The 25446-nt window shown below is 37.9% G+C and overlaps 1 protein-coding gene across 4 annotated transcripts in view; it reads right to left on the bottom strand.

Moving 5' to 3' along the window:
• ADAM23 (ADAM metallopeptidase domain 23) overlaps nucleotides 1-25446 on the bottom strand; it is a 189371-nt gene that overhangs the window by 46465 nt on the left and 117460 nt on the right. For all 4 annotated transcript variants that reach the window (XM_069578117.1, XM_069578121.1, XM_069578119.1 and 1 more), the window contains exons 8-15: nucleotides 24534-24610; nucleotides 22410-22475; nucleotides 11789-11860; nucleotides 9359-9522; nucleotides 8249-8333; nucleotides 7398-7488; nucleotides 4680-4728; nucleotides 1836-1935 (exon numbers count right to left, since the gene is read on the bottom strand). In XM_069578117.1, the coding sequence (XP_069434218.1) occupies nucleotides 1836-1935; nucleotides 4680-4728; nucleotides 7398-7488; nucleotides 8249-8333; nucleotides 9359-9522; nucleotides 11789-11860; nucleotides 22410-22475; nucleotides 24534-24610 (704 nt within the window). The remainder of the gene's footprint in view (nucleotides 1-1835; nucleotides 1936-4679; nucleotides 4729-7397; nucleotides 7489-8248; nucleotides 8334-9358; nucleotides 9523-11788; nucleotides 11861-22409; nucleotides 22476-24533; nucleotides 24611-25446) is intronic.

The following is a 25446-nucleotide window of genomic DNA, read 5'->3' as shown; positions in this document are numbered from 1 at the left end:
CAAACAACTCAGTGTTGTTTCCTCAGGCGTGATGCTTATAATTAGCTGGTGAGCTATAAGGCAGGTAAAATTAGCCATGTACTTTGCAATTCAGAAATGCCAGCAGCTCACATTAATTCATTATTACTCACTGCACCCGTTTTAAACACTCTGAAGCTTTCAAATTTCTGTTGCATTGAGATCAGTACCATGAAAGGAAGGCGACTGAGTTTAATGATGCAAGGTCACTTTAAAATTCCTGTTTCTTTTTCTGCAGGCTTGCTGAGGTTTTATACAGATGTCAGGCATCAGAGTATCAGCCTAACTTGGCAGTATCACTTAATTATGGGGATGGGAATAAATTATTCTGTCAGTTATCCACATCAGTCACTGTTTTCTTTTTAAAAGCTAACATGATTTCACTGCTTTCTCAATTTGCAGAGCATTAAATATTTTGCAGAGCAATGGACTGTATTTGACTTATGATGTAGTGTCTTAAAAAGAAATATGAAATGTGAAGTGTTAGAATGTCTATGCCATCTGCTAATTTGCACCAGTCCTGTCTTTTTGCCTTTAAGCAACTTCATTTGGAATGATTCTGCTATAGGTCTACAGTCCCAGATCTAAAAGCCCAGGTGCTTAAGAATTCTGGTATTGCTGAATTTTAGAAAAGTATGATGCATTTACTATGTTCTGTAAAAGAGCCCGGAAAAGCCTGGTATACAGACTAGAATTGAACACATTAACATTTCTGCAGTAAGATTTATGAATATTTACACTATGAGGGTTAAATAAAATTTTTCAGTTCAGGACAAGTTTTACTGTCCAATATGTTTCCTGTAAATTCATATAAAACATTTCCAATTTTCAGAGCTTTTGAATGAAGGAATTGTGGATAAGAGATTGTTGCATTGTACACATGAATAGTAATGAAATGCCATTGACAAATAGACCTTCTCAAGTAAAGAAATACATACACACAAATATGCATGTATGTTGGAGAAGGCGATGGCACCCCACTCCGGTACTCTTGCCTGGAAAACCCCATGGACAGAGGAGCCTGCTAGGCTGTAGTCCATGGGGTCACTAAGAGTCGGACACGGCTGAGCGACTTCACTTTCACTTTTCACTTTCATGCACTGGAGAAGGAAATGGCAACCCACTCCAGTGTTCTTGCCTGGAGAATCCCAGGGATGGGGGAGCCTGGTGGGAGGCCGTCTATGGGGTCGCGAAGAGTCGGACACGACTGAAGTGACTTAGCAGCAGCATGCATGTGTGTATGCACAAGATCCATAAGTACTTTGGGTCATTTTTTTTTTTTGCTAATTGATATTAGCAATGCTTTCCCTCTGGGAGAATGGACTATTCCTTTCCTCCCCGCAAAAAAGAAAGAAAGAAAATCCAAGAAATTATTTATACCCCTAGAGAAAATGTCAAAGGGAAACAGAATTTTTGTCAGAGTAATGGTAATTACTAAAGGAATATATCTTACTAAATTACTAAAGTAATATATCTTAATCTAACTCACTATCTCTTCGCAGCAGGATAAAGACCCTAACATGAGAACTTCAAGATATTTTAATTGAAGGACTGTCTGTCTGTTTTTTGGAGGAGAGGTCTGAGAGGAGGTACAACCAGCACTGAAACACCAGAGTTTTGAAACAGTGAAGCTGTGTTCTTGTTATTCATTGAAACAAGACTCACTCTTCAACACGATAAAGCCTTTTATAACTAAACATTAATCTGATTGGAAAGAAAACTGCTTTCCAAAACAAGTATCTGACATTTGGCATATTTCCACTGTTAAAAAAAAAGAAAAGAAAAGGAGAAATAAGCACACTTTCTAAGTTACTAACCTTTGTTGGCCTGTTGAAAAGACAGGCTCCACCCCCTCTCAGTAAAAAGTCTCTATACTCCAAAATACTGCACTTTGAGAACTTTCTGGAATGAGATACCCTGAGAAAATAAAGAATCAATTATGTAAAAAATTTACCCAAAACAGTCATCAAAGAAGAAAATTAAAACCTTTGAATTAGAACAAAATGATCACTCTGGATTCACATGAAGTGAAGTAGCTCAGTTGTGTCCGACTCCACGACCCCATGGACTGTAGCCTGCCAGGCTCCTCCATCCATGGGATTTTCCAGGCAGAGTACTGGAGTGGGTTGCCGTTTCCTTCTCCAGGGGATCTCCCCAACCCAGGGATTGAACCTGGGTCTCCCACGTTGCAGGCAGACACTTTACCGCCTGAGCCACCAGGAAGCCACCAGGGATTCATGTGATTCTGCACAAATTTCGACAAGGCACTTATGTTCAAACTGCCAAATAAGTGTGTGTGCTAGAGCCTGTAAAAATAGAAATCCAAAAGAAGTCACAGATTTGGGAGGCTAGGTTACAGCCTCCTTAGCAGTCAAGCCCTTTTGTGCTCAGACTTGATTTTTTGAAAAGTTCATCCCCAAACTTCATCTAGGCTGTAGAAATGTGGTCACTTTATTTTCTCTGTCTCAATAAAGATGGAGAAGGCAATGGCAACCCACTCCAGTACTCTTGCCTGGAAAATCCCATAGACAGAGGAGCCTGGTAGGCTGCAGTCCATGGGGTTTCTGAGTCAGATATGACTGAGCGACTTCACTTTCACTTTTCACTTTCATGCATTGGAGAAGGAAATAGCAACCCACTCCACTGGTCTTGCCTGGAGAATCCCATGGACACCGGAGCCTGGTGGGCTGCCGTCTATGGGGTCGCACAGAGTCAGACATGACTGATGCAACTTAGCACCAGCAGCAGTAAACACAGGGCTTCCTTGGTGGTGCTAGTGGTAAAAAAAAAAAAAAAACCACCTTCCAATGCAGATGTAAGAGACGCGGTTTGGATCCCTGGATAAGGAAGATCCCTGGAGGAGGGCATGGCAACCCACTCCAGTATTCTTGCCTGAAGAATCACATGGACAGAGTAGCCTGGCAGGCTATAGTCCATGGGGTCACACAGAGTCAGACACAACTGAAGCATTTAACACGCACATAGTAAAGATAAGCACTTTCTTTTTATTGCCTCTGAACTAAATAAAAGGAGCTTAGGAACCTACAAGATTTTACTTTGGAGGAGGGAATTGTGAGAGTCAATTGATTAAAGATATTACATTGCAGGCTTTAGCAACAGAACTGAGGTATACAAGGAAACCCTAAAGAGATGTGTTAGACTATGTATGTTTTTATATGTATATATACACAATCAAACCAGAATTAGGGTAAGCTCCTTCTGAATTAGAATTAGGCAACAGCTCCTTATTCTCAACTTACTACTTGGTAATATCTATGATTTTGCAGGAATATAATAACAAAAGGAATATAATATAATAACTTCTTTGTAAGTTAATTAACCAAATTTCTATCACTATGTCAGTACATGCTGTGGCTGTAGGGTGTAGTTGTTAGTGTGTCCAATTCTTTGCAACCCCGCCTGCCATGTTCCTCTGTCCATAGGCCAGGCAAGAATACTGGAATGGGTTGCCATTTCCTTCTCCAGGGGATCTTCCTGACCCAGGGATCAAACCCATGTCTCCTGCTTGACAGGTGGATTCTTTACCACTGAGCCACATGGGAAGCCCATCAGAAAATACATACTAAGTTTAAATCGTTTTATTATAGCCTATGGAGAGTCAGTCTAAAAATTCATTTAGAAATTGGAAGTTCAGAAGACCTTTCTTGATAGAACCAATATTATGAATGGTGTTACCTCAAAAAAGCCTGATTAAGCAACAATGTTGTGAAACTATGGTACAATAGAAAGGGAAGCCTCAAAGTTAACAGTCAAGTTTGAGCTAATTTCTAGAAACATGTGCCCTAGAGTAGCAGGCATAATGGCTGAGTCTCTCTTCAAGCCTTCATGCTCACACACCTCGTGTTCCCCTGAGCTGGACTCCTGGTGGGGAAATCAGGAAGGGACTCTGTAAAAGTAGGTCAGGGAGGGGGCAGGACCAGAAACGGTGATGTGTTGAGCAGATGTCTGACATGGGCACGGGAAGTGGGAGAGAGATGAGTGAGGAACTTCTATTTATAGGGAGGGGACTCTAGCTTAGGAGGCCTTGGGCAGTGGCTGCAGTGGGGCAGAGGTCCCTGGGAAAGATTGTGTTTCTAGGCCTTGGTTCACAGATGTACTAACAACCCAGAGACAGCTGCTCTAGTTTCCAAAGAGGAGTTAGGTGAGGAAATGTTCAAATGCCTATCAATAGAAGACTACCTAATTTAGTCGTGATAAATCTATCTCAATTTTTTAAAGTCTTATTGATTATGTAAGGAATACAGTACAATTTTATTACAGTAAATATGTCTATTTATGAGTTCCTTAAAATATAAATTGTTGACTAAATGGGTTTTCACTGACAGTTAGACAACCAGCTTTTATCCTAAGTGTACTAAAAAATTAATACAACCACTAAACTTAGAAGCACTTAATCATGTGCTTCCTTTAACGGTTAATAGAAGTAGAAGCAGTTACTTTATTTTACTTTTATTACCAACTTTAAATAAAAACCTCAAAGTACAAGGTGAACCTGCTATTTCATTTTTTAAAAATATCAGATAATGAATTATTGGATTTATTTTAAGGCTTAGCTTAACAGACCAGTATCTGAGAGACTGTAGCTGATAATAGATACCAATTTCAGTAATACATCACATGCAGGTACAATGAAAATTTACCCTGTTTCTTCCATGATGCAGCCACCCCAGGATTCTGTGCAGTCACATTCTAGTCCAGTGAAACAATACAAAGCAATGGAAGAAAAGGGAAACAACAAAAGTCACATCTTTAATTTGCATCATAGCTCTTAAAATAAATTCCTTATTACCAATTCCATGTCAAATGGGTACAGAACATGATGTCTCACCAAACAAAACCTATTTCTTTCTCTTTTTTTGGTTGGAAAGGAAAGGTTGCTTTAATCAGGAAGCCAGACACTTGGGGAGAAGGCAGACTCATGTCTCAAACCAACTCTGAAGATTCTGCTTGGCCATGGCAGTTTTTTAAGGGAAAAAGGAGAAAAAATTTCAGTGAGTTCTGAGGGCAAGAGGTTGGATTCTGCATTGTTTCCCATTGTGTGCGAACTGCCTGACTCCTCCTGATCTTTCTTCAGATGCTATCTTGCCCAGCTGATTTGCCTGCAGGATTGCTAAGGGGCTGCTGGGGGTGGAGAGCTAGTCATTTTTTAACTCCTTAATTATTCATTGCTAACTTCTTTAATCTAGGAAAAGAATCAACAGCAAAACCTATTTCATTTAAATTAATATTTCTTTTTCCTTTCCAACAAGTATAGCTTGCCTCCTAAGACAATAGCTGCAAGAAATAAAATTGTGCCTCTCTTCATTTTTGTACCTCAGAGAATTCAATTCAGTTTCTAGTTTAAGGTTTAATGGAAAGTACTGTGGTCCAGGGTAGGCTTTACAAACTAGTGTTCTAGTCCAAGTTCTATCTGATGAGAGTTTCATAGGCAAGTGACTTAGCATTTCTTGGGTCTCAGGATTTCCACCTCTAAAATGGGAAGGCATCTCTGTGCCCATCTCCCAGAATGGTTCTGGGGCTCACATGAGATGGTAGCCTATGTGTTCTCTGGGAACTACAAAGCTCTGCTGCACAGTTCAGTGAGTCCTCACTGAAGTCCTGCTAACAGAGCACACTGGACATTAGAGAAGAGAATTCAATCTGCTATAGTCAAAGCGAGGATCAGCCAGAGGCTTGAAGAACACTAAGCTAAAACATACAGTAAAAGAGAGCAATCTAAAATAGAAATGTCAAATCATCTAAATGAAATAACAATCATAAACTTAACACAGATACCACAGATGGACATATGGACAGTGTGACAGGCTAGCCTTTTCATTCATTTTTTTCTTTTCTCTTTGCTGTGATAGACAAAGATATTTTTAAAGACTTCCAAATGGATTTTTAAAAATTCACAATTCAGAACTAATCTATCTGAACAAATAATTCACAAAGGAATAAAGAATTTTAGAAAGGAAGGAAGTATGCCTGGTATTAGTAATGAACCCTATTGCTCACCCTTTTCCATCATATGACTCAGTAAGATCTCTTAGCTGCCCCCAGCACTGGCTTCTTCTTGGTTCCAGGTTTTTCAAACAAGGTCATAAACCTGGTCCTACTCCTTCTGATTTTCGGGCATTGATGCCAGCCAGTGAAACCTGAACCACCTCCTTTAATGCGTACTCTGGGAAAGCAAACACTCTGAGCAAGAAATTAACAGATGAAAGTTTGTGGAGATTTGCTAAATGCCACCAGACTTAATGTACCTATAAAGTGATGACCTAATAGGCCCTTAAAGGGAATCGAGACACCCTGGACATAGATTTTATTTCAAGTTTCCATAACACTATCCATTAATGACAATTATTTGATAGTAGTCAAAAAGGTATAAAGTATAGGATAATGTTAAGGTAGATATTTATCCTTTTCTTCTTTGGGGAGGGGGTGGAGAAGGACACCTTTATCCCTGGCATCTGATATTTTCACAGAGGAGAGTAGATTTCCAGTTGATTCCTAGATAACAGACTAGTTGGAGTGAACACCTCAGTCTTTTTTTCCACAGGATCACATCGTGGGCTTCCTAGGCACTTTGGCCTTCCGCCACAAAAGTGTATTATTAATAGAAATTATATTTTACTATTGTATTGCTATAAAGAGGAATATAATCCAAGCTGGATTTTATACTAATTTTAAAAGAAATTTAAAATGTTCAAGGACTCCCCTCAAATTACTGTGGGCCTTTAACACCTCACCTCTAGAATCTCAGACTTGTCTTTCCATCTGCCTCTCCTCTGGCTAATGAGGAAAGTGATATCCAGTAGTCACTGGCTGTGTTTTCCTACAGGATGGGATTTGTGGCTGTTTCTACTCCACTGAGGCCCTGCCAGCTCAGTAGAGAGGAGTGTTATCCTCTCTCACCTGCCCCCAGGATGGGATGCCTATACGGGAAGCTTCTCTACTGTTAATGATGGTACTATGTTGGTAAATTTCATTAGGGTTTAAGCTCCTTTTAATTCCAGATCTTTTTTTCTGATCCAGCTGAACTTGTGATGGAGCTCCACTGACATCTTGTGTCTGTATTCAACTGATTAGATCCTACAGGCTGAGTATTCACCTCTAAGTACCCCAACATTCTGCAGTATGAGAAGGAGCTGATCATCCTGAGAAAGGATGATTTTACAGACTTTGAAAGGGACATTTCTCCAACCCACACAAATTAAGAGTTATCTTAAGTTACTCATTTTATCATTTGTTTAGGGGAAGGAGATATACCACAGTTAAGTTATTATGACTTAGGAATGAAAAATATTTCTTTTTTGACCGGACATGCATTATACAGACAGAATGGCACATGAAAGTAAGAAGGTCAGTGTACATACTTGGCTTTCTGCTAGAAGGTTCCCATTGGATTCCAAGGTTTTGAGCCAGGCTCTGCGATAATACTTGTGCCACTGCCATTGGAAGACCATACTGTTTTTCAGAGTTGAAAGTGTGTGGGAAACATTTGAGAGAGGGCACAAAGCTAGTTATTATTTCTTAATCATTACCACATATCTTCTCAGTCCCCTAAGTAGAGCCTCACAGCATCAAAAGACGGCATATGCTCCTTATCACTTCTTCCTTGCAACTGGGCCCAAGAAGCAGAAAGCCTCTCTCACTATGTGGCATCTCTCAGAACTTGATGTTTTCACATGGAAACATAAAATCATAAAAGGCTGTGCCCCATTTCACTTCATACCAAATCGAGAATAAATTCAACTTACTACAAATCTGTCAAGAGAAGTCTCCACTGAATGATGGCTACTGGGATAATCTAGTACCATTATATATTCAGGAACTGACCAAGGTTTAGATTTAGTTGGTTCTACTTGGAGGGTGTGTTAAACCTAACATGGGCAGAAGAGCAGATAATTCTTTAAAAAGTCATAACAGAAGGATTAACAAGATTATAAAAACTTATCTATAGAGGCCAAGAAATTTCTGGGCCAATCTTCAGTTTGCATCTGCCTGATAAATAGGAAAAATTATCATTATGATATGAAACAATAGCTCTTTTCTAACACCAAAGCTCACTTTGGGTTCTATTTACTAATACAAACCACTTACACTATATTCTCAATGTTATTATCATTCTAAACAGGCCTGAGAAGGGATGTAAACTAGGCCACAGGGAAGAAAGAAATCAGATGCACAGATAAAGCTCTACTTTAGGAAAATTGATAACATTTACCTCATTCACACCAACTCCCCTTGTGCGAGAGCAGACACCTCCAAAGTAACTCAGGCTGCTCCTCTTATAGTGGAATGTCACACGCCTTAGGAAAAATAAGTGCTATTAGGAAACCAACGTAGTGACCATTATATTTCAATTTTATTCCATTAATATTCCAATTAATTCCATTAATTCCAACTTTATTCTATTAATATTCAATTTCAATACATCTATTCTCCTACACTGAATACTCCAAACCAACCTTCCTTCAGGAAGCCAAAAACTACATTTTAAATACTTCTAAATGTATGTTATCATAAATACCTTTACTGTTATGTTAAACAATCTCAGTTGAGTCAAAATCAATTAAGCACCACATACTGGCACAGAAATTGAGGCACAAAGATAGAGACCACAGTCCTTGATTTTTTTTAGTAGAAACTATCTAGTAGTTATATAAAATATTGACAATTGTAAATTGCTGATTAAACACTGAGAAAAGCAAAGAGTAACAGGAAAGAATAAAGAAGGAAGAAGGACTTCAGTCAGTTTGATCCCAGGACAGAACCTTAGAGGACTGTCTGAAAACAGCTTAACCACCAGTGGGGAAGTGAACAACTTATCAGAAGTAAACAAGGTATCCCCTTTCTTTAGTGATGGAACATCAATGTTACTCAATAGTTCATTTCAAAGTACTATCTTTCCTAGACTCTCTTACAGCTCATTGTGGCCACTGTGATAAAGATCTAGTAGATGATTTGTTGATGAAATTGATACACGCACGTTTTCAGGAAATCTACTACAATGGGTTAGCTGGAAGGAGGGTCTTTTCACACGTCTCCCTGCCTGGCATTCCTATTGCCTGTGATGAAGGCTGGAGTGTCAGCAGCTGTCTTGAGTCATGAATTGACCTTGAGGATGGAAGGTCTGAAAGGAGGGAAGTGCTCTAAATACAGATCTCCTGACTGTGGAACCACTGTTTCAACACCGGGCAGCCTACTTCTATGGTTCTTAGGTAACAGAGGAATCAACCTCAATCTTGTTCAGGATAGATTTACTAATATATAACCTAACTGATACAATAAAGGGATAGAGATCAATATCAAGCCAAGGGCTGGGAATACATACGAAATGAGATGCACAGCATCAGCATGCTGTCTGATACGCTGTCGGTATTTGGAGAATTCGTGGAGCATCTGCACAAGGTTGGTGGTGATGTCAATGTGATCCCTCTCAGTCCAGGTCTCTACAGCCACCAGGACAACCCTGGTGTTAAGCTGCTCCTTGTAAATCTGAGGGTAGACAACAGGACAGGTGCAGGAGGAAAACACTGGGTCAAACATGCACAATCAGTGATTCAGAGTCAGCGGAGGGACAGGAGGGGAGGTGAGAGGAGAACACGAGGTCAGAATTAGCTCCTCAGAGAGAATCTTCTTTTCCTTTCTCTTTTTCAAGAGCAAAAAAAAAAAAAAAAAAGGAAGAACAGTCACAAAGTTCCCTCTTGGACAAAGTTACTTCAATCCCCAATCAGCACTTTTAGTAGCCAGCATCTCTCTAGGGCATCACAGTCCTAAAGTATGGATGTAAATTCAAATCAAGGTTCAGCAAAATCACCCTTCCAAACCTCAGGGAATAACAGGTTGGAGTCTGATACACTCTCTCTGAGTACGTGTGATATGATCAGTTATTCCTGCAGGATTGGAACAGATTACTAAATCCTTGGACAAGCATTAACGCCAAGGTTGGCTTATCCTTGGAATCCTTGTTATATGGAAAGTAAAATAACACCGGAAGAGAAACACCAATTTGAGGCCAAAAAGAAGGAAGAGCAGACTTATATTACCGATGGACCTCTCACTACAGGGTGACATCACTCACAACATTTAAATTGTAACTTTCTGCTCTTTCTCTCCTTTTGGCCCAGTAGTTAAAGAATTCACTCATGTAAGCAATTTTGATGAATGTTTTGTCCTATTTTCAAGCTAATTAAGAAAACAACAGATGACTTTAGAACATACTGAAGAAAGGAAACACCATCATATCTAAATTAATCTGACGCTATAATGATTTTACAACAAGAAGTGAGTTAAATGTAATGTCTTTGAAAAAATAGTTGGTTGACTTCAGAACCTTGTATAACTCAAAATAAAAATGACACATTGCAAGATGTGATTCTATTCACTCATGGTAAAATGACAAACACTAAGATTCCACCAAGTAAATAGATAGGGTATGGGAAAAGTGAGGTTTAATATTCTCTTTTTCACATCCACTTCTACTTATCCTCTGAGAAGACTGACAAGGGCTGAAATTAAAGAAAATTAATAAATCCAGTGATAACTGGCTATCAGAATTTCAATCTTAACTCTATGTGACATTCTGTTACCCTCTACCCATATTATTCTGTTCAACCGTTCCTGTGCTAAGTTGCTTCAGTTTTGTCTGACTCTGCAACTCTATGGAATGTAGCCCACCAAGCTTCTCTGTCCATGGAATTCTCCAGAAAAGAATACTGGAGTGGGTTGCCGTTTCCTACTAAGGGGATCTTCCCGACCCAGAGATTGAACCTGGGTCTCTGCAGCTTCTGTATTGCAGGTGGATTCCTTACTGCTGAGCCACCAGGAAAGCCCAACTGTGCCGACTAGGTACTATATGAGTGTTTAGATGATTAGAGGCTTTTGGACTGTTTAAATTTAAGGCAAAAAGGAAAGCAGTTCTTTGGAAAAAATTAGTATCATTTAGATATTAAGCAATTTATAATGTTTTTCCCAGTATATACAATAAATATTGGATAAATACATATATATTTAGCTTACAAAACAGAACTTTATGTTAGAACACACAAAATATTATGCTGTTTATTTATGACTATTCAAATTGAATTATTTATTGGAACAGAATGAATAATATCCACACTCATAGATTTCCTATCAGAATGAGAAGAGGAAAAAATGTCAATATGAACGATTTAGGGATTAGAAGCCTTTTTTAAGAAGATATATATTTTACTTTTAAATTAGCTCTGTTTGGGAACTGCACTTAACTTTGTCATCTAGAAATACAGCCTGAAGCATTCTCATAGGAACACTAAGAAAATAAATTTGGGTTCTTTTAAAAAAAATTTTTGTACTACCTATATTCACCAAACATAACCCACCTCAATCTATTAGTTTTTTCTGCTATATATTTAAGATGATAAGCTCAGCTGATTATTATTAACGAAGCCTCACTTGCCAAGTTTAATTTACACTCTGTTCTGTAGCTAATTTTCTCTATGTTTTGTCCTCCATAGACTCTGGTGAAAATAATATCCAGATACCACTCAGAAGCAACATCAATGCAACTTTGGGATCCCAAGAATAACTAACTCAACAATCCCCTGAAACTCTGATAACACTCTTCTTTGTGATTCAGACCAGTCTATAATCTCTTAGCCAGATGAGCTTAAGGATAGTATTTTTACTTTTGTCCCAGAAACAACTAAAGCAACAAGTAAATAATGGATATATAAACCATTCCATCTTGGAAAAACAGGTTCAAGAAAACCAGGATACTTACAGAATCCACAAGATTGACCACAGACTTTGCAAAGTTGTTCGCATGTGCGAGAGAAGAACGACACTTCTTGTACTGGGGTCAGGAGGAGGGGGCGCAGCAGGGGGAGGGGAGACAAAGACCAGTCACTGTCAAACCATAATTTAATGACATATTTTCAAAATTCCACAAAAACAGAAATCTGACAGCAAGAGTAGAAATGGGAATTAAAAATACCAAATTCAGTTTGTGCTGTGTTTGGACACAGCAGTGTTCTTATTTTATTTCTCTGTTAAGCAGGAAGAGTATAACTGTCTAAAATACCCATGATAAAACCAACACAACACTGTAAAGCAGTTATCCTCCGATTTTAAAAATTAATTATTAAATTAATAATTTTAAATTATTTTAATTTTTAAAAATACCCATGATGTTCTGGATAATGGGGAGCGCCAAGTGATTCTGTGTGAGAAACTTCACATTTGAGCAGTAAGCTGCTAATCACTCTCAATGTCTAACAAATGCAACCCTTTTTAAATTTGTTACTTGACTTTACCAGTTTATCAAGAGTGTAGACCAAGAAATTTAATCCCTACAGGACACCCTTCTCACTTGAATTCAAGCTCATACAAAGATCAAGACTTCTTAGGCAACACTTTAGATTCAGTCCACACTATGGACTACATCTCTCATACATTTTAGTATATCCTTTCAGAAGAATACCTCCTCCAAACGAAGCCTTTTGCTTTTGACAGCTCAGAAGTCAAAGAAGAGACGAAACGTATACATGAAATGTGCCAACAGTATGGTTGTTTATGGTTATTTATGACCATCTAAGGAAATAAAGTAAATTAATATCTTACAGAGATATTTTAACAGGTGTTTTTAAACTTAGCACAAAGAAGCTGCTGTAAAGAACGCAGCATTTTAAATTGCCTAGCAAATTACACAAGCTGAAAATTTTCAAAAATATATTTGAAAGTAAAAGCAAAGGCTCAACATTAAGTCTCTTGTGGGTGATGAAATATTTGGAAACTGGATAGAGGTAATGGATGTAAAACTAAATGTCACGGAGTTGTACACTTAAAAAAATTCCTGACATTAAGAAGCACTTATGAAAAAAAGAAAGGGAAAAAAATATTAGTTGACATCTATTCTAGGGCAATGGTGTAACACACCTATTCAAATGAATTTGTTTTGCTTCTGAACATTAATTTGTCCTTTTGGGAAATGTTCTTTTATAGTATAATGAACATGGAAAGTATGACTTGCAAGTTAAAAAATGAGAACTTCAAAAGTCTATCAGAATGTGATGTTTTCATTTATTTCATATTTGTAACTTCCACCTCTTTCTTTTTAGAAAGATCACTCTGCCTGCTGTAAGGGGAGTGAATTAGAGAGGGTCAAGAATGGAAGAGAGATCTGTTGGGAAAATATTGTAATAGTCCAGGTTAAAAAACAATGAAGACAGGACACCTGTATAGGATGTGGAAGATAAGGAAAGAGTAAAACATTTCTCTGAGGTTTTGAACTGGAATAGCTGGGGTGGAGGCAGGAGTGTGCCATTTAAAATGATGAGAAAGACTAGGGGAAAAGCCGTTTAGGACTAAGGAACCAAGAGTTCTGATTTATAAATGTTACATGTGAGATGTCTACCTAATATTGAAGTAGGCAGTCAGTTATATTAATAGAACTATGGAACTCAGCAGGTTAGAGTATAAAGTTGAGAGTGATGAATTTAAGTCATGATATAATTTAAAAACTTAGGACTAGAAGTGGTCACTTGAGAGAAAGTTATAGAAAGAAAAGAGAGCCCAAACCAAGCTATGGGGCATTCTCAAAATTCTAAAGGCCAAACATAAAAGTCTAAGAAGAAAATGGACAATGACGTGAGACAGCTATTGTGTCATAGAAGCAGAAAGATGAAGACAATATTTCAAATAGGGAAGAATAACCAACTTATCCAATGCTGCTGAGAAAACAAGTATGACAAGGAAAAAGAGTGACCACTAGGTTTATTCACTTGAAATTCCATATAATTGAGTACCTAGGATTTACTAGGATCTATGATTAGTGTTTCCCCTACAACAAATATTGCCCCTCCTCAGTGAGGTAAGTTTTATTATCCCCATTTATAAATGTGGAAAGTGAAGCTCAGAGAGGATAATTAATTATCCAAGATCAAACAGTTGGAATTCAATGCTTACTCTGGGTCGACATAAGAGATAAACTTGTTAACAAGTAATATAAAATAGTTTATGTACATGCTTGATCATTGATGAAAAATCATAATTTGTTGGGGTACCTATAAAATATGTGTGTGTGTGTGCTAAGTCACTTCAGTCGTGTCTGACTCTTGGCAATAGTATGGCCTGTAGTCCATGGTTTTCTCCAGCCAAGAATACTGGAGTGGGGGACTTCCCTGGCAGTACAGTGGTTAAGATTCCTGGCTTTCACTATGGGGGCACGAGTTTGATCCCTGGTTGGGGAATCAAGCTCCCACATGCCACAGCCTATGGCCAAAACAAAAAATACTGAAGTGGGTTGCCGTGCTCTCCTCCAGGCGATCTTCCTGACCCAGAGATCAAACCCACATCTCTATGTCTCCTGCATTGGCAGGTGGGTTCTTTACCACTAGTGCCACCTGGGAAGCCCCATAAAATATAGTGGCTTTTAAATAAGGAAAACCACACGAGGTTTAAATTGAAATATATGAGTTATCATTACATATTTTCACCTATTGACTTATACATAAAGATATAGTAACAAGGTAGAAAAACATTTGTTTTTCATGTACTTTAAAATATTTCAATTAGTTTTCTAATAGAAAAAGGTGTTTAATATTTACATTAATATTTAGCTTAAGCAGCTCAAAGAAATGTTTGCAGACCCCTATCAAGGCTATAATTGGCTCACAAATTAGACTCCACCAGCCTGCTGCTAAAATGGTTTACACAAAATTGAGAGATTTTTTTCTAATTGAAAGCTACTGATAATATAGGATGCTTGTTCCAAATAAGATATCTGCATTTTTTCAGGAAGGCAATATTAGGTTACTCTGATTTTAAAGAAGGTATACTTGAAAGTAAATGTAGGCAAAATGTTTCTATTTCCTGCAAGAGTGAGAATTAATTATACACACAAAGAAAAATATGTAATCTCCATTTATGAACGAATTTATTTTCACATTTTCCGACTGCTGAGAATAATTTACATTTAAAGTGTCAAATTTGCTTCTCCTTTCTGAACAAGCACAATCCTTAAGATACTGATTTTTGAATGAAATAATGCTATTTTCAGCAACATGGATGGCCCTAGAGAACATCTTACTGAGTGAAATAAGTCAGAGATAGACAAACATCATATAATACCACTCATGTAGAATCTTTAAAAAAAGGTACAAATGAACCTATTTACAAAACAGACAGAGTTAAATATGTAGAAAACAAGCTTATGGTTATTTAGTGTTAGTCGTTCAGTCATGTCCAATTCTTTGTGACTCCATGGACTGTAGCCCACCAGGCTCCTCTCTCCCTGGGGTTTCTCAGACAAGAATACTGGAGTGGGTAACCATTCCCCTCCCCAGGAGTTCTTCCCAACCCAGGGATCAAACCTGGGTCTCCCAAATTGCAGGCAGATTCTTTACCAACTGAGCTACCAGGGAAGCCCCAAACTTATGGTTACCAGGAAGGAAAGGCGGGTAGGGATAAACTGGAAGATTGGGATTGACATACACACACTACCATGTATAAAATAGATATCTGATAAAGACCTACAATATAGCACAAGGAACTCTACTGAAGACTCTATAATGGTCTGTATAGGAAAAGAATCTAAAAATGAGTGGATATCTTGTATGTATAGGAATAACTGATTCACTTTGTATTACATCTGAAACTAACACAATGTTGTAAGTCATCTATATTCCAATAAAAATTATTTAAAAGATATTTGCTTTTTGAAAAAAATTAAAATTAGAGCTTGATTTTCAACCTGAGGGTCATAGTTATGAAAATAAATGCGTTGTCTCATGTAGCACAAAGATTATAAGAGGAGCACTCTCAGAGGGAAGACACTCTAAAACCCAATAGTAAACATCCAGATATTAAAAAACAGATGTCAGACTTTCCTGGTGGTCTAGTGCTTAAGACTCCATGCTTCTACTGCAGGGTGTACAGGTTCAGTCCCTGGTCAGGGAGGTTCCCACCTGTTGTGCAATGCAGCCAAAAACACTTTTTTAAATAGATGACAATTATTCTAGTTTAATTTTACTTTGATACACAAAATTTAAGAACCTGATCCATATTCTGATTTATCCCTTATTAAGTATTCAAATTCAAAAACTATCTTCATCTCATATAAAGCACATCTTTTAAAAATAACTTTTCTCAACTCTCATTTCATGAATTTGTGTGGATCATAACAAACTGTGGAAAATTCTTAAAGAGATGGGAATACCAGGCCACCTTACCTGACTCCTGTGAAACCTATATGCAGGTCAAGAAGCAACAGTTAGAACCAGACATGAACAACAGACTGGTTCAAAACTGGGAAAGGAGTACCTCAAGGGTGGATATTGTCACCCTGCTTATTTAACTTATATGCAGAGTACATCATGAGAAACGCCGGGCTGGATGAATCACAAGCTGGAATCAAGACTGCCAGGAGAAATATCAACAACCTCATATATGCAGATGATGCCACCTTAATAGCAGAAAGTGAAGAGGAACTAAAGAGCCTCTTGATAAAGGTAAAAAGAGGAGAGTGAAAAAGCTGGCTTAAAACTCAACATTCAAAAAATTAAGATCATGGCAATCAGTCCTATCACTTCATGGCAAACAGATGTGGAAAAAGTAGAAACAGTGACAAATTTTATTTTCTTCGGCTCCAAAGTCACTACTGATGATGACTGCAGCCATGAAATTAAAAGAAGCTTGCTCCTTGGAAGAAAAGCTATGACAAACCTAGACAGCATATTAAAAAGCTGAGACATCACTTTGCTGACAAGGGTCTGTATAGTCAAAGTGAAAGTGAAAGTTGCTCAGTCATGTCCAACTCTTTGCGACCCCATGGACTATACAGTTCATGGAATTCTCCAGGCCAGAATACTGGAGTGGGTAGCTTTTCCCTTCTCCAGGGGATCTTCCCAACCCAGGGATCAAACCCAGGTCTCCCACATAGCAGGCGGATTCTTTACCAGCCGAGCCACAAGCAAAGTCCAAGAATACTAGAATCGGTAACCTATCCCTTCTCCAGCAGATCTTCCCAACCCAGGAATAGAACTGGGGTTTCCTGCACTGCAGGCGAATTCTTCACCAAGTGAGCTATCAGGGTTTTTCCCGTAGTCATGTGTGAATGTGAGAGTTGGACTATAAAGAAGGCTGAGCACTGAAGCTTTCAAGTTGTGCTGGAGAAGACTTTTGAGAGTCCCTTGGATGGCAAGGAGATCAAACCACTCAATCCTAAAGGAAATCAACCCTGAATATTCACTGGAAGGACTGATGCTGAAGCTGAAGTGCCAATACTTTGGCCTCCTGATATGCAAAGCCGACTCATTGGAAAAGACCCTGATGCTAGGAAAGATTGAGGGCAGGAGAAGAAAGGGGTGACAGAAGATGAGATGGCTGGATGGCATCACCGACTCAAAGGACATGAGTTTAAGCAAACTCTGGGAGATAGTGAAGGACCTGGAAGCCTAGGGTGCTGCAATCCATGAGGTTGCAAAGAGTTGGACACCACTTAACGACTGAACAACAATAACTCTCAAAAGAAAAAAAAATTCTTATAAAATGACCCACTTATTCGGGACTATTATGAGCTAGAATCCAACTTGGTCTAAGAAAAGGAATCTATTTAGTTCCATTGCTCCAAAGCAGCATTTATGTAACTAGCAGAAATCTAGTAAGAACCTTCTATATAGCACTACTGCTGCTGTTAGGTTGTTCAGTCACGTACAACTCTTTGCAGCTCCATGGACTGTAGCCTGCCAGGTTCCTCTGTCCATGGTATTTCCCAGGCACAAATACTGGAATGGGTTGACATTTCCTTCTCCAGAGGATCTTCCTAACCCAGGGATGAAACCCGCATCTCCTGCTTGTCAGATATCTCCTGTTCGGCAGGCAGATTCTTTACCACTGAGCCACCTGGGAAGCACACTGTATAGCATAAGGAACTATATTTAATATCTTGTAATAACGTGCAATGGAAGAGAATCTGTATAACTGAATCACTTTGCCATACACCTGAAACACTGTAAATCAACTATTCAGTTCAGTTCAGTTCAGTCGCTCAGTCGTGTCCGACTCTTTGCGACCCCATGAACCGCAGCATGCCAGGCCTCCCTGTCCATCACCAACTCCCGGAGTTTACCCAAACTCATGTCCTTTTAGTCAGTGATGCCATCCAACCACCTCATCTTCTGTCGTCCCCTTCTCCTTCTGCCCTCAATCTTTCCCAATATCAGGGTCTTTTCAAATGAGTCAGCTCTTCGCATCAGGTGGCCAAAATATTGGAGTTTCAGCTTCAACATCAGTCCTTCCAATGAACACCCACTATACTTCAATTTAAAAAAACAGTAGAAATCTTCTTAATATATTTCTACTTTAGGCTTTATTATCATCCAATAATAAAGGCTTTCTTTTTTTCCATTTCATAACATGTATTCCCTCCAAACTTATCAGAGGGAATTATAGTTCTTTTTTCTGGTTTCAAAGACAGATGTACTTTCTAATTCTCACTCTAATAATAACAATAAAACAAATTACTAAGATTTACCATTAAAAGACTGGTAACCTAAATAAGGTAACTTTATCACAGAATATAAATAATATTAGAAATATTCTATCTACAAAGCAATATTTTAAAGGTGGGTACTAGTTTCCTCTGTGTGTATGCCCAGCAGTGGGATTGCTGGGTCATAAGGTAGTTCTATTTGCAATTTTTTAAGGAATCTCCACACTGTTCTCCATAGTGTCTGTACTAGTTTGCATTCCCACCAACAGTGTAGGAGGGTTCCCTTTTCTCCACACCCTCTCCAGCATTTATTGCTTGCAGATTTTTGGATCGCAGCCATTCTGACTGGTGTGAAGTGGTACCTCATTGTGGTTTTGATTTGCATTTCTCTAATAATGAGTGATGTTGAGCATCTTTTCATGTGTTTGTTAGCCATCTGTATGTCTTCTTTGGAGAAATGTCTATTTAGTTCTTTGGCCCATTTTTTGATTGGGTCGTGTATTTTTCTGGAATTGAGCTGCATGAGTTGCTTGTATATTTTTGAGATTAGTTGTTTGTCAGTTGCTTCATTTGCTATTATTTTCTTCCATTCAGAAGGCTGTCTTTTCACCTTGCTTACACACCGAGGAAACCAGAATTGAAAGAGACACATGTACCCCAATGTTCATCGCAGCACTGTTTATAATAGCCAGGACATGGAAACAACCTAGATGTCCATCAGCAGATGAATGGATAAGAAAGCTGTGGTACATATACACAATGGAGTATTACTCAGCCGTAAAAAAAGAATTCATTTGAATCAGTTCTGATGAGATGGATGAAACTGGAGCCGATTATACAGAGTGAAGTAAGCCAGAAAGAAAAACACCAATACAGTATACTAACACATATATATGGAATTTAGGAAGATGGCAATGACGACCCTGTATGCAAGACAGGAAAAAAGACACAGCTGTGTATAACGGACTTTTGGACTCAGAGGGAGAGGGTGGGATGATTTGGGAGAATGGCATTCTAACATGTATACTATCATGTAAGAATTGAATCGCCAGTCTATGTCTGACACAGGATACAGCATGCTTGGGGCTGGTGCATGGGGATGACCCAGAGAGATGTTATGGGGAGGGAGGTGAGAGGGGGGTTCATGTTTGGGAACGCATGTAAGAATTAAAGATTTTAAAATTTAAAAAATAAAAAAACTAAAAAAAATAAAAATAAAAAGAATATGGGATTAACAGTTGGACACTATCATATATAAAATAGGTAAGCAATAAGGATTTATTGTATAGCACAGGGAACTATATTCAATATCTTATAATAAAATATAGTAGAAAAGAAAAAAAAATAAAGGTGGGTACTATTTTATTATTCATAAATAAAGACAAGATTATCTAAAGGCTTCCCATTTTAAAAGACATAAAAATAAATTCAAAATATATAATTTTCTAAATTAATCAAGCTTCCTATTTGTACAGTTTCTGAAATCTGCTCTTTGATTAATGGTTTCATGAATCTTCCTAACAGAGTCGTGGAACAAGAGACTGGAATCACAAGTCATGGGTTGGAGAATTTGTCTATCAAATACCAGCTATATGTGAATCCACTTTGTGAATTTAAAGGTAATGTATATATCTTAATTATTTTTTTCACTACTGTAAAAATATTGTACACTGGATGTTGGGAAAAGTTTAGGCTTCTAAAATAATTTTACCACATACCTAAAGATTCAGAAGATGGTAATAATCTCAAAGCTCCAATCAACAAATATAATTCAGATTAAAAAATTATCTTGGCATTTTAGGAAAATTAATGTCCTTTAGAAAGTCATATTTTAGCCTTTGTTATCTAAAATGGCTATTAGCACTTTTGGTTTTCCTTTCTATCACAAAAGATATGTCCTAAATTATACATAATTCTGCTTCCTAATAACATTCAAGCAATGTACTTAAAAGCTACTGGTTCAAAACATAAGCCTGTGTATCATACTAAGAGGGATGCTACTGAATAGCTTCATATTCAGCATAAGAATACTGGAGTGGGTTGCCATTTCCTTCTCCAGGGGAACTTCCCGACCCAGGGATCAAACCTTGGTCTCCCGCATTGTAGGCAGACACTTTACCGTCTGAGCCACAAGGGAAGCCCTATAATTGAGCCAGTACTTGGTAATTAATGGAAAACATCAGTTAAAGCAGAGACCCCAAAAAAGTTTAGATATACATTAAATCAACATTTTAAAAAACATATAGTTTTAAGGGCTTTTCTGCTGATTAGAATTTCATATAATAGTCCCTTGGACAGCAAGGAGATCAAAACAGTCAAATCCTAAAGGAAATCAATCCTGAATATTCATTGGAAGGACTGATGCTGAAGCTGAAGCTCCAATGCTTTGGCCACCTAGTACGAAGACCCGACTCATTAGAAAAGACCCTGATGCTGGGAAAGATTGAAGGCAGGAGGAGAAGGGGACGACAGAGAACGAGCTGGTTGAATGGCATCACCGACTCAATGGACATGAGTTTGAGCAAGCTCAGGAGTTGGTGATGGACAGGGAAGCCTGGAGTGTTGCAGTCCATGGGGTCGCAAAGAGTCGGACACAACAGCAATAGGTTATATTATATATACATTATATAAAATCTAACCTAATAGGTTTACTAACCTAACTTTGATTTCCTTAAAGAAAAACAAGGCCTTAAAGATATTTCCCCAAAATCTGAATTTTTATTGCAATTTTTTACAAGTTTTTCATCTATACTGACTTGTAGGTGTGTCTTAACAGTTCCATCTTTATAAAGACTCTCCAAAAATGTAACTTAGCTTTCATAAAGCAAATTATTCTTTGCCTTAGTTTATACAGCTTAAAAAACTGAATTATGTAATTACAACAAAAATTACAAGTGCCCTAAACAATTTGAAAAATGGGGCAGTAGGGTACTGGAGCCAGCTCCCACCAATTCACATCAGCTAACTGAATCCACCTTTCCTAGATCCTCATTTAATGACATCACTTTGGTAGCTTGAAATTAGCCATGGAGCAGCATTTACACCATGGATATCAGCAAACGTTTTTTAACATTTTTTATTGGAGTATAGTTGATTTACAACGCTGCATTATTTTCAGGTGTACACCAAAGTGAATCAGTTATACACATACATATATGCACTTTTTCCCCATATATGCCATTATAGAGTATCGAGTAGAGTTCCCTGTGCTATACAATAGATCCTTATTAGTTAACCTATTATTATGTATATAATAATATTATATTAATATTATATAATGTATATATAATGTATATAATGTATATTATTATGTATATAATAGGTTAACTAATATATATATATAGTAGTAGTATCAGCAAACATTTTAAATCAAAGCTGTTTTTTCAGAGAACCAAGTGTTAAGCATTTACCAGCACACCACAAGTATTGGGTATAAAGTGGTCCTGCAGTATCCAAGGGTGGTTGGTTTTAGGAGCCCCTAAAGATGCTGGCTGCCGTCTATGGGGTCACACAGAGTCAGACACGACTGAAGCGACGCAGCAGCAGCAGCAGCAGCAGCAGCAAAGATGCCAAAATCTTGATGCTCAAGGACTTTATATAAAATTGTGCAGTACATTACAGTAGATTCAGTTGGCCATCTGTATCTGTGGATTCAACTGTACTAGCAAAGAGCCTACTGACCAAGACCCTTCAGAATGCTCTGGGCTTCAGCCAAGATATTTTATAAGGAAAGTGGTTCAGCAGAGTATGGTTAAGAAAATTCCTACTTTATCCTCAAGAGGGGCCAATGGAGGATAATAATTATTCTTCACATGTCTTTTAAGTATTTTACTTTGACAGAAGTTAAGAGAAGAGTATTGTTGTTTCTTAAGTAAACTGTCCAGTCTAAAACCCATTGATTCTGTATTCTTACCGTTTTGTGATCATTAACAATCATTAGTTCCAAATATTTCATTTCTTCAAACACACCACGGGATGGCTGTAGAAAATAAAAATATGTGATCAGAATGGTGGTTAAAGAAAATATCTCTAATGCTGACTGTTAAATGGAAGACTGACTTAGAATTTCAGAAGAACTCTTTGCTGCTCGCTTTATGAACATCCTCAAAGAAACTTGGTCAGGGAAATGGAAGGAAAAACTGACTATAAAGTGTGAGTAAACACACAATTGGGCTTCCCTGGTGGCTCAGTGGTAGAGATCTGCCTGCCAATGCAAGAGACATGCGTTTGATCCCTGGTCCAAGAAGATCCTTTGGAGAAGGAAATGGCAACCCACTCTAGTATTCTTGCCTGAAGAACCCATATAGTCTGTAGGGTCACAAAGAGTCAGACCCAACTTAGCAACTGAACAAAAAAGACAAAACATACAGTTGGGCTTCCCCAGTGGCTTAGAGATCAAATATCTGCCTGCAGTGCAGGAGACCTGGAGAAGACATGGGTCTGATTCTTGGGTGAGGAAGATCCCCTGGAAGGGGAACTGGACACCCACTCCAATATTCCTGCCTGAAAATCCCCAAGGATAGAGGAGCCTGTTGGGCTATATAGTCCATGGGGCTGCAAAGAGTTGGACACAACTGAGCAACTAAACAACAACAAATGTACAGTCGTTCAGAAAAGAACTATTTTTAATTATCATTAGGTCCTCATCCAGATAGAGAGCAGCTCAGGTGGTTTTCATACAATTTTTACATGTAAAAATACTCTAGAGAAAAAGCATAATTATTAATATGTTAAAATAAATAAATCTCAATAAGAATAGCATAGTACATCTGGAATAGGTACCAGTGTAGTCATATAGAAACCTGAATTCAGGGGAATGAAATTCTCATAATACTGTACTAATTCCTAACCACACAACTTCTCAAAGGAACAAATGTTGATAATTATCATATTCTAAAGTTTGATTAGAACGTATAACCCTATATGCGAGATAGCAAAAGAGACACAGATATAAAGAACAGACTCTTGGACTCTGTAGGAGAGGGAGAAGGTGGGATGATTTGGGAGAATGACACTGAAACATGTATACTATCATGTAAGAAACGAATCACTAGTCTAGGTTCGATACAGGATACAGGATGCTTGGGGCTGGTGCATTGGGATGACCCAGAGAGATGATATGGGGAGGGTGGTTGGGAGGGGGGTTCAGGGTTGGGAACTCATGTACACCTGTGGTGGATTTATGTCAATGTATGGCAAAACCAATACAGTATTGTAAAGTAAAAAAATAAAATTAAAATTAAAATAAATAAATAAATAAATAACTTTCATTAAAAAAAATAAAGTTTGATTACTAGATAATCCTTTAAAGAGCAAGGGCTAAGTATTTTAGCTGTCATTTGGACTATCATTCGTTTTTCATAGTTAGAAGAGCACATGGTGATTGATCAGTTTATATTTGATAAGACTGGACTGCAGTCAAACATCAACAGTCTATATAAAATGTGTTATTACCAACTGCAATTTCAAGAGTAACCAAAAACAGATCTTTAAGTTAAAGAAAATTGTATCCATAATCACCACAATACAAAGACAAGGTCATAAAAGAGAGGGTGATTTGACCTATCACTAAGTTCTCGATGGCTGGTGGTCTAATTTTCCACAAGAATTACATTTAGCAAAACACTATCTTAACTGTGCAACTTTGGGGAATTCCCTGGCAGTCCTGCGGCTAGGACTCCACATTCTATTGCAGGGGCATGGGTTCAATCCCTGGTCAGCAAACTAAAATCCCACAGACTGTGCAACACAGTCAAAAAAATAAAAAGTGCTATTTTCAGTATAATTACTCATTAAGTTATCAAGTAAATTACCATGTAATCCATATGCTGTGGAATTAATTTTTGGTTACGTAGCATTCACCATGTAATTACTAACAGTCCCCATCATTACAGCTTTCTAACCTATTATGAAATACACTAGGAACATAATTTCAATTCCAAAGCCCCTATACATTTATCAATACATAGGAGCTCTATGAAAGTTGTTGATTATATAATTACAGGATTCTTATTTAGTAACTCAGTGCCACACTCACATTTACTGCTCTCTTCCGTCTCCTTTTCAACCACTGTAATTCAGATAGAAAAGGCCACTGGTCACTGCTTTCCATACCTGTGCAAAAGAGACAGAATACCAAAATCTATGTTTGACTGCATTTCAATGGGAGAATGTTTTAAAAATATTATGTGAGGGAATAGCAGCATTGATAGCATTTGTCTTTTCAAAATCAAAATAAACTAAGGTGGAAAAAGCATTCCAATTATTAAACAGTTCACATTTTCATGGTCACAAATGTAATCCAAAAGCATCATTTTCTTCCAAACCTCATGAAAAACATAATGAGCTATTCAAGACTCCTGAGAATATGCATATTTGATCTACAAGCACCTGACCCTAGATATCAGAAAATTTAGAATTCTACTATGCTTAATTCACTTTATTTTTTAATGCTTTCCTTTTCTTAAAGGGTTTTTATTATTTGTCTTCACCAAATCTCCAGTCTCCACTGTGGCATGTGGGATCTAGTTCCCTGACCAGGGATCAAACTCAGGTCCCCTGCACTGGGATCTTGGAGTCTTAGCCACAGGACTACCAGGGAAGCCCCCTTAATTTATTTTAGAATTAAAAAGAATGCATGGTATAACCTTTTGCATAAATTACTAAAAACGTTTGGTACTGATACACAGAAATAACATTGCATACCCCAATAATCCAAAAGCGGCTTTTGCCAAATCTTAAGCATGCTTAAGATGCCTCAGAACCAGACCATGAGAGAGAGAGTACCAGCTGGTCAAAGAGCAGCAAACTTCCACGAAAATCTAAGGATGAACCTCCCTGAAATAACTCTGTTAAATATGGCCACAGTCTACAGTTTCTAGCACAGCTTTACATCTGAGTTTCATATTTCAGTCTTTCCATTGGAAACGACTCTTCATGCTTCATTACAT

Source organism: Ovis canadensis, chromosome 2, assembly GCF_042477335.2.
Source record: "Ovis canadensis isolate MfBH-ARS-UI-01 breed Bighorn chromosome 2, ARS-UI_OviCan_v2, whole genome shotgun sequence".
Classification (NCBI taxonomy): Eukaryota; Metazoa; Chordata; class Mammalia; order Artiodactyla; family Bovidae; genus Ovis; species Ovis canadensis.
Note: the sequence above shows the minus strand (reverse complement) of the source record. Positions and strands in the feature narration are given on the sequence as shown.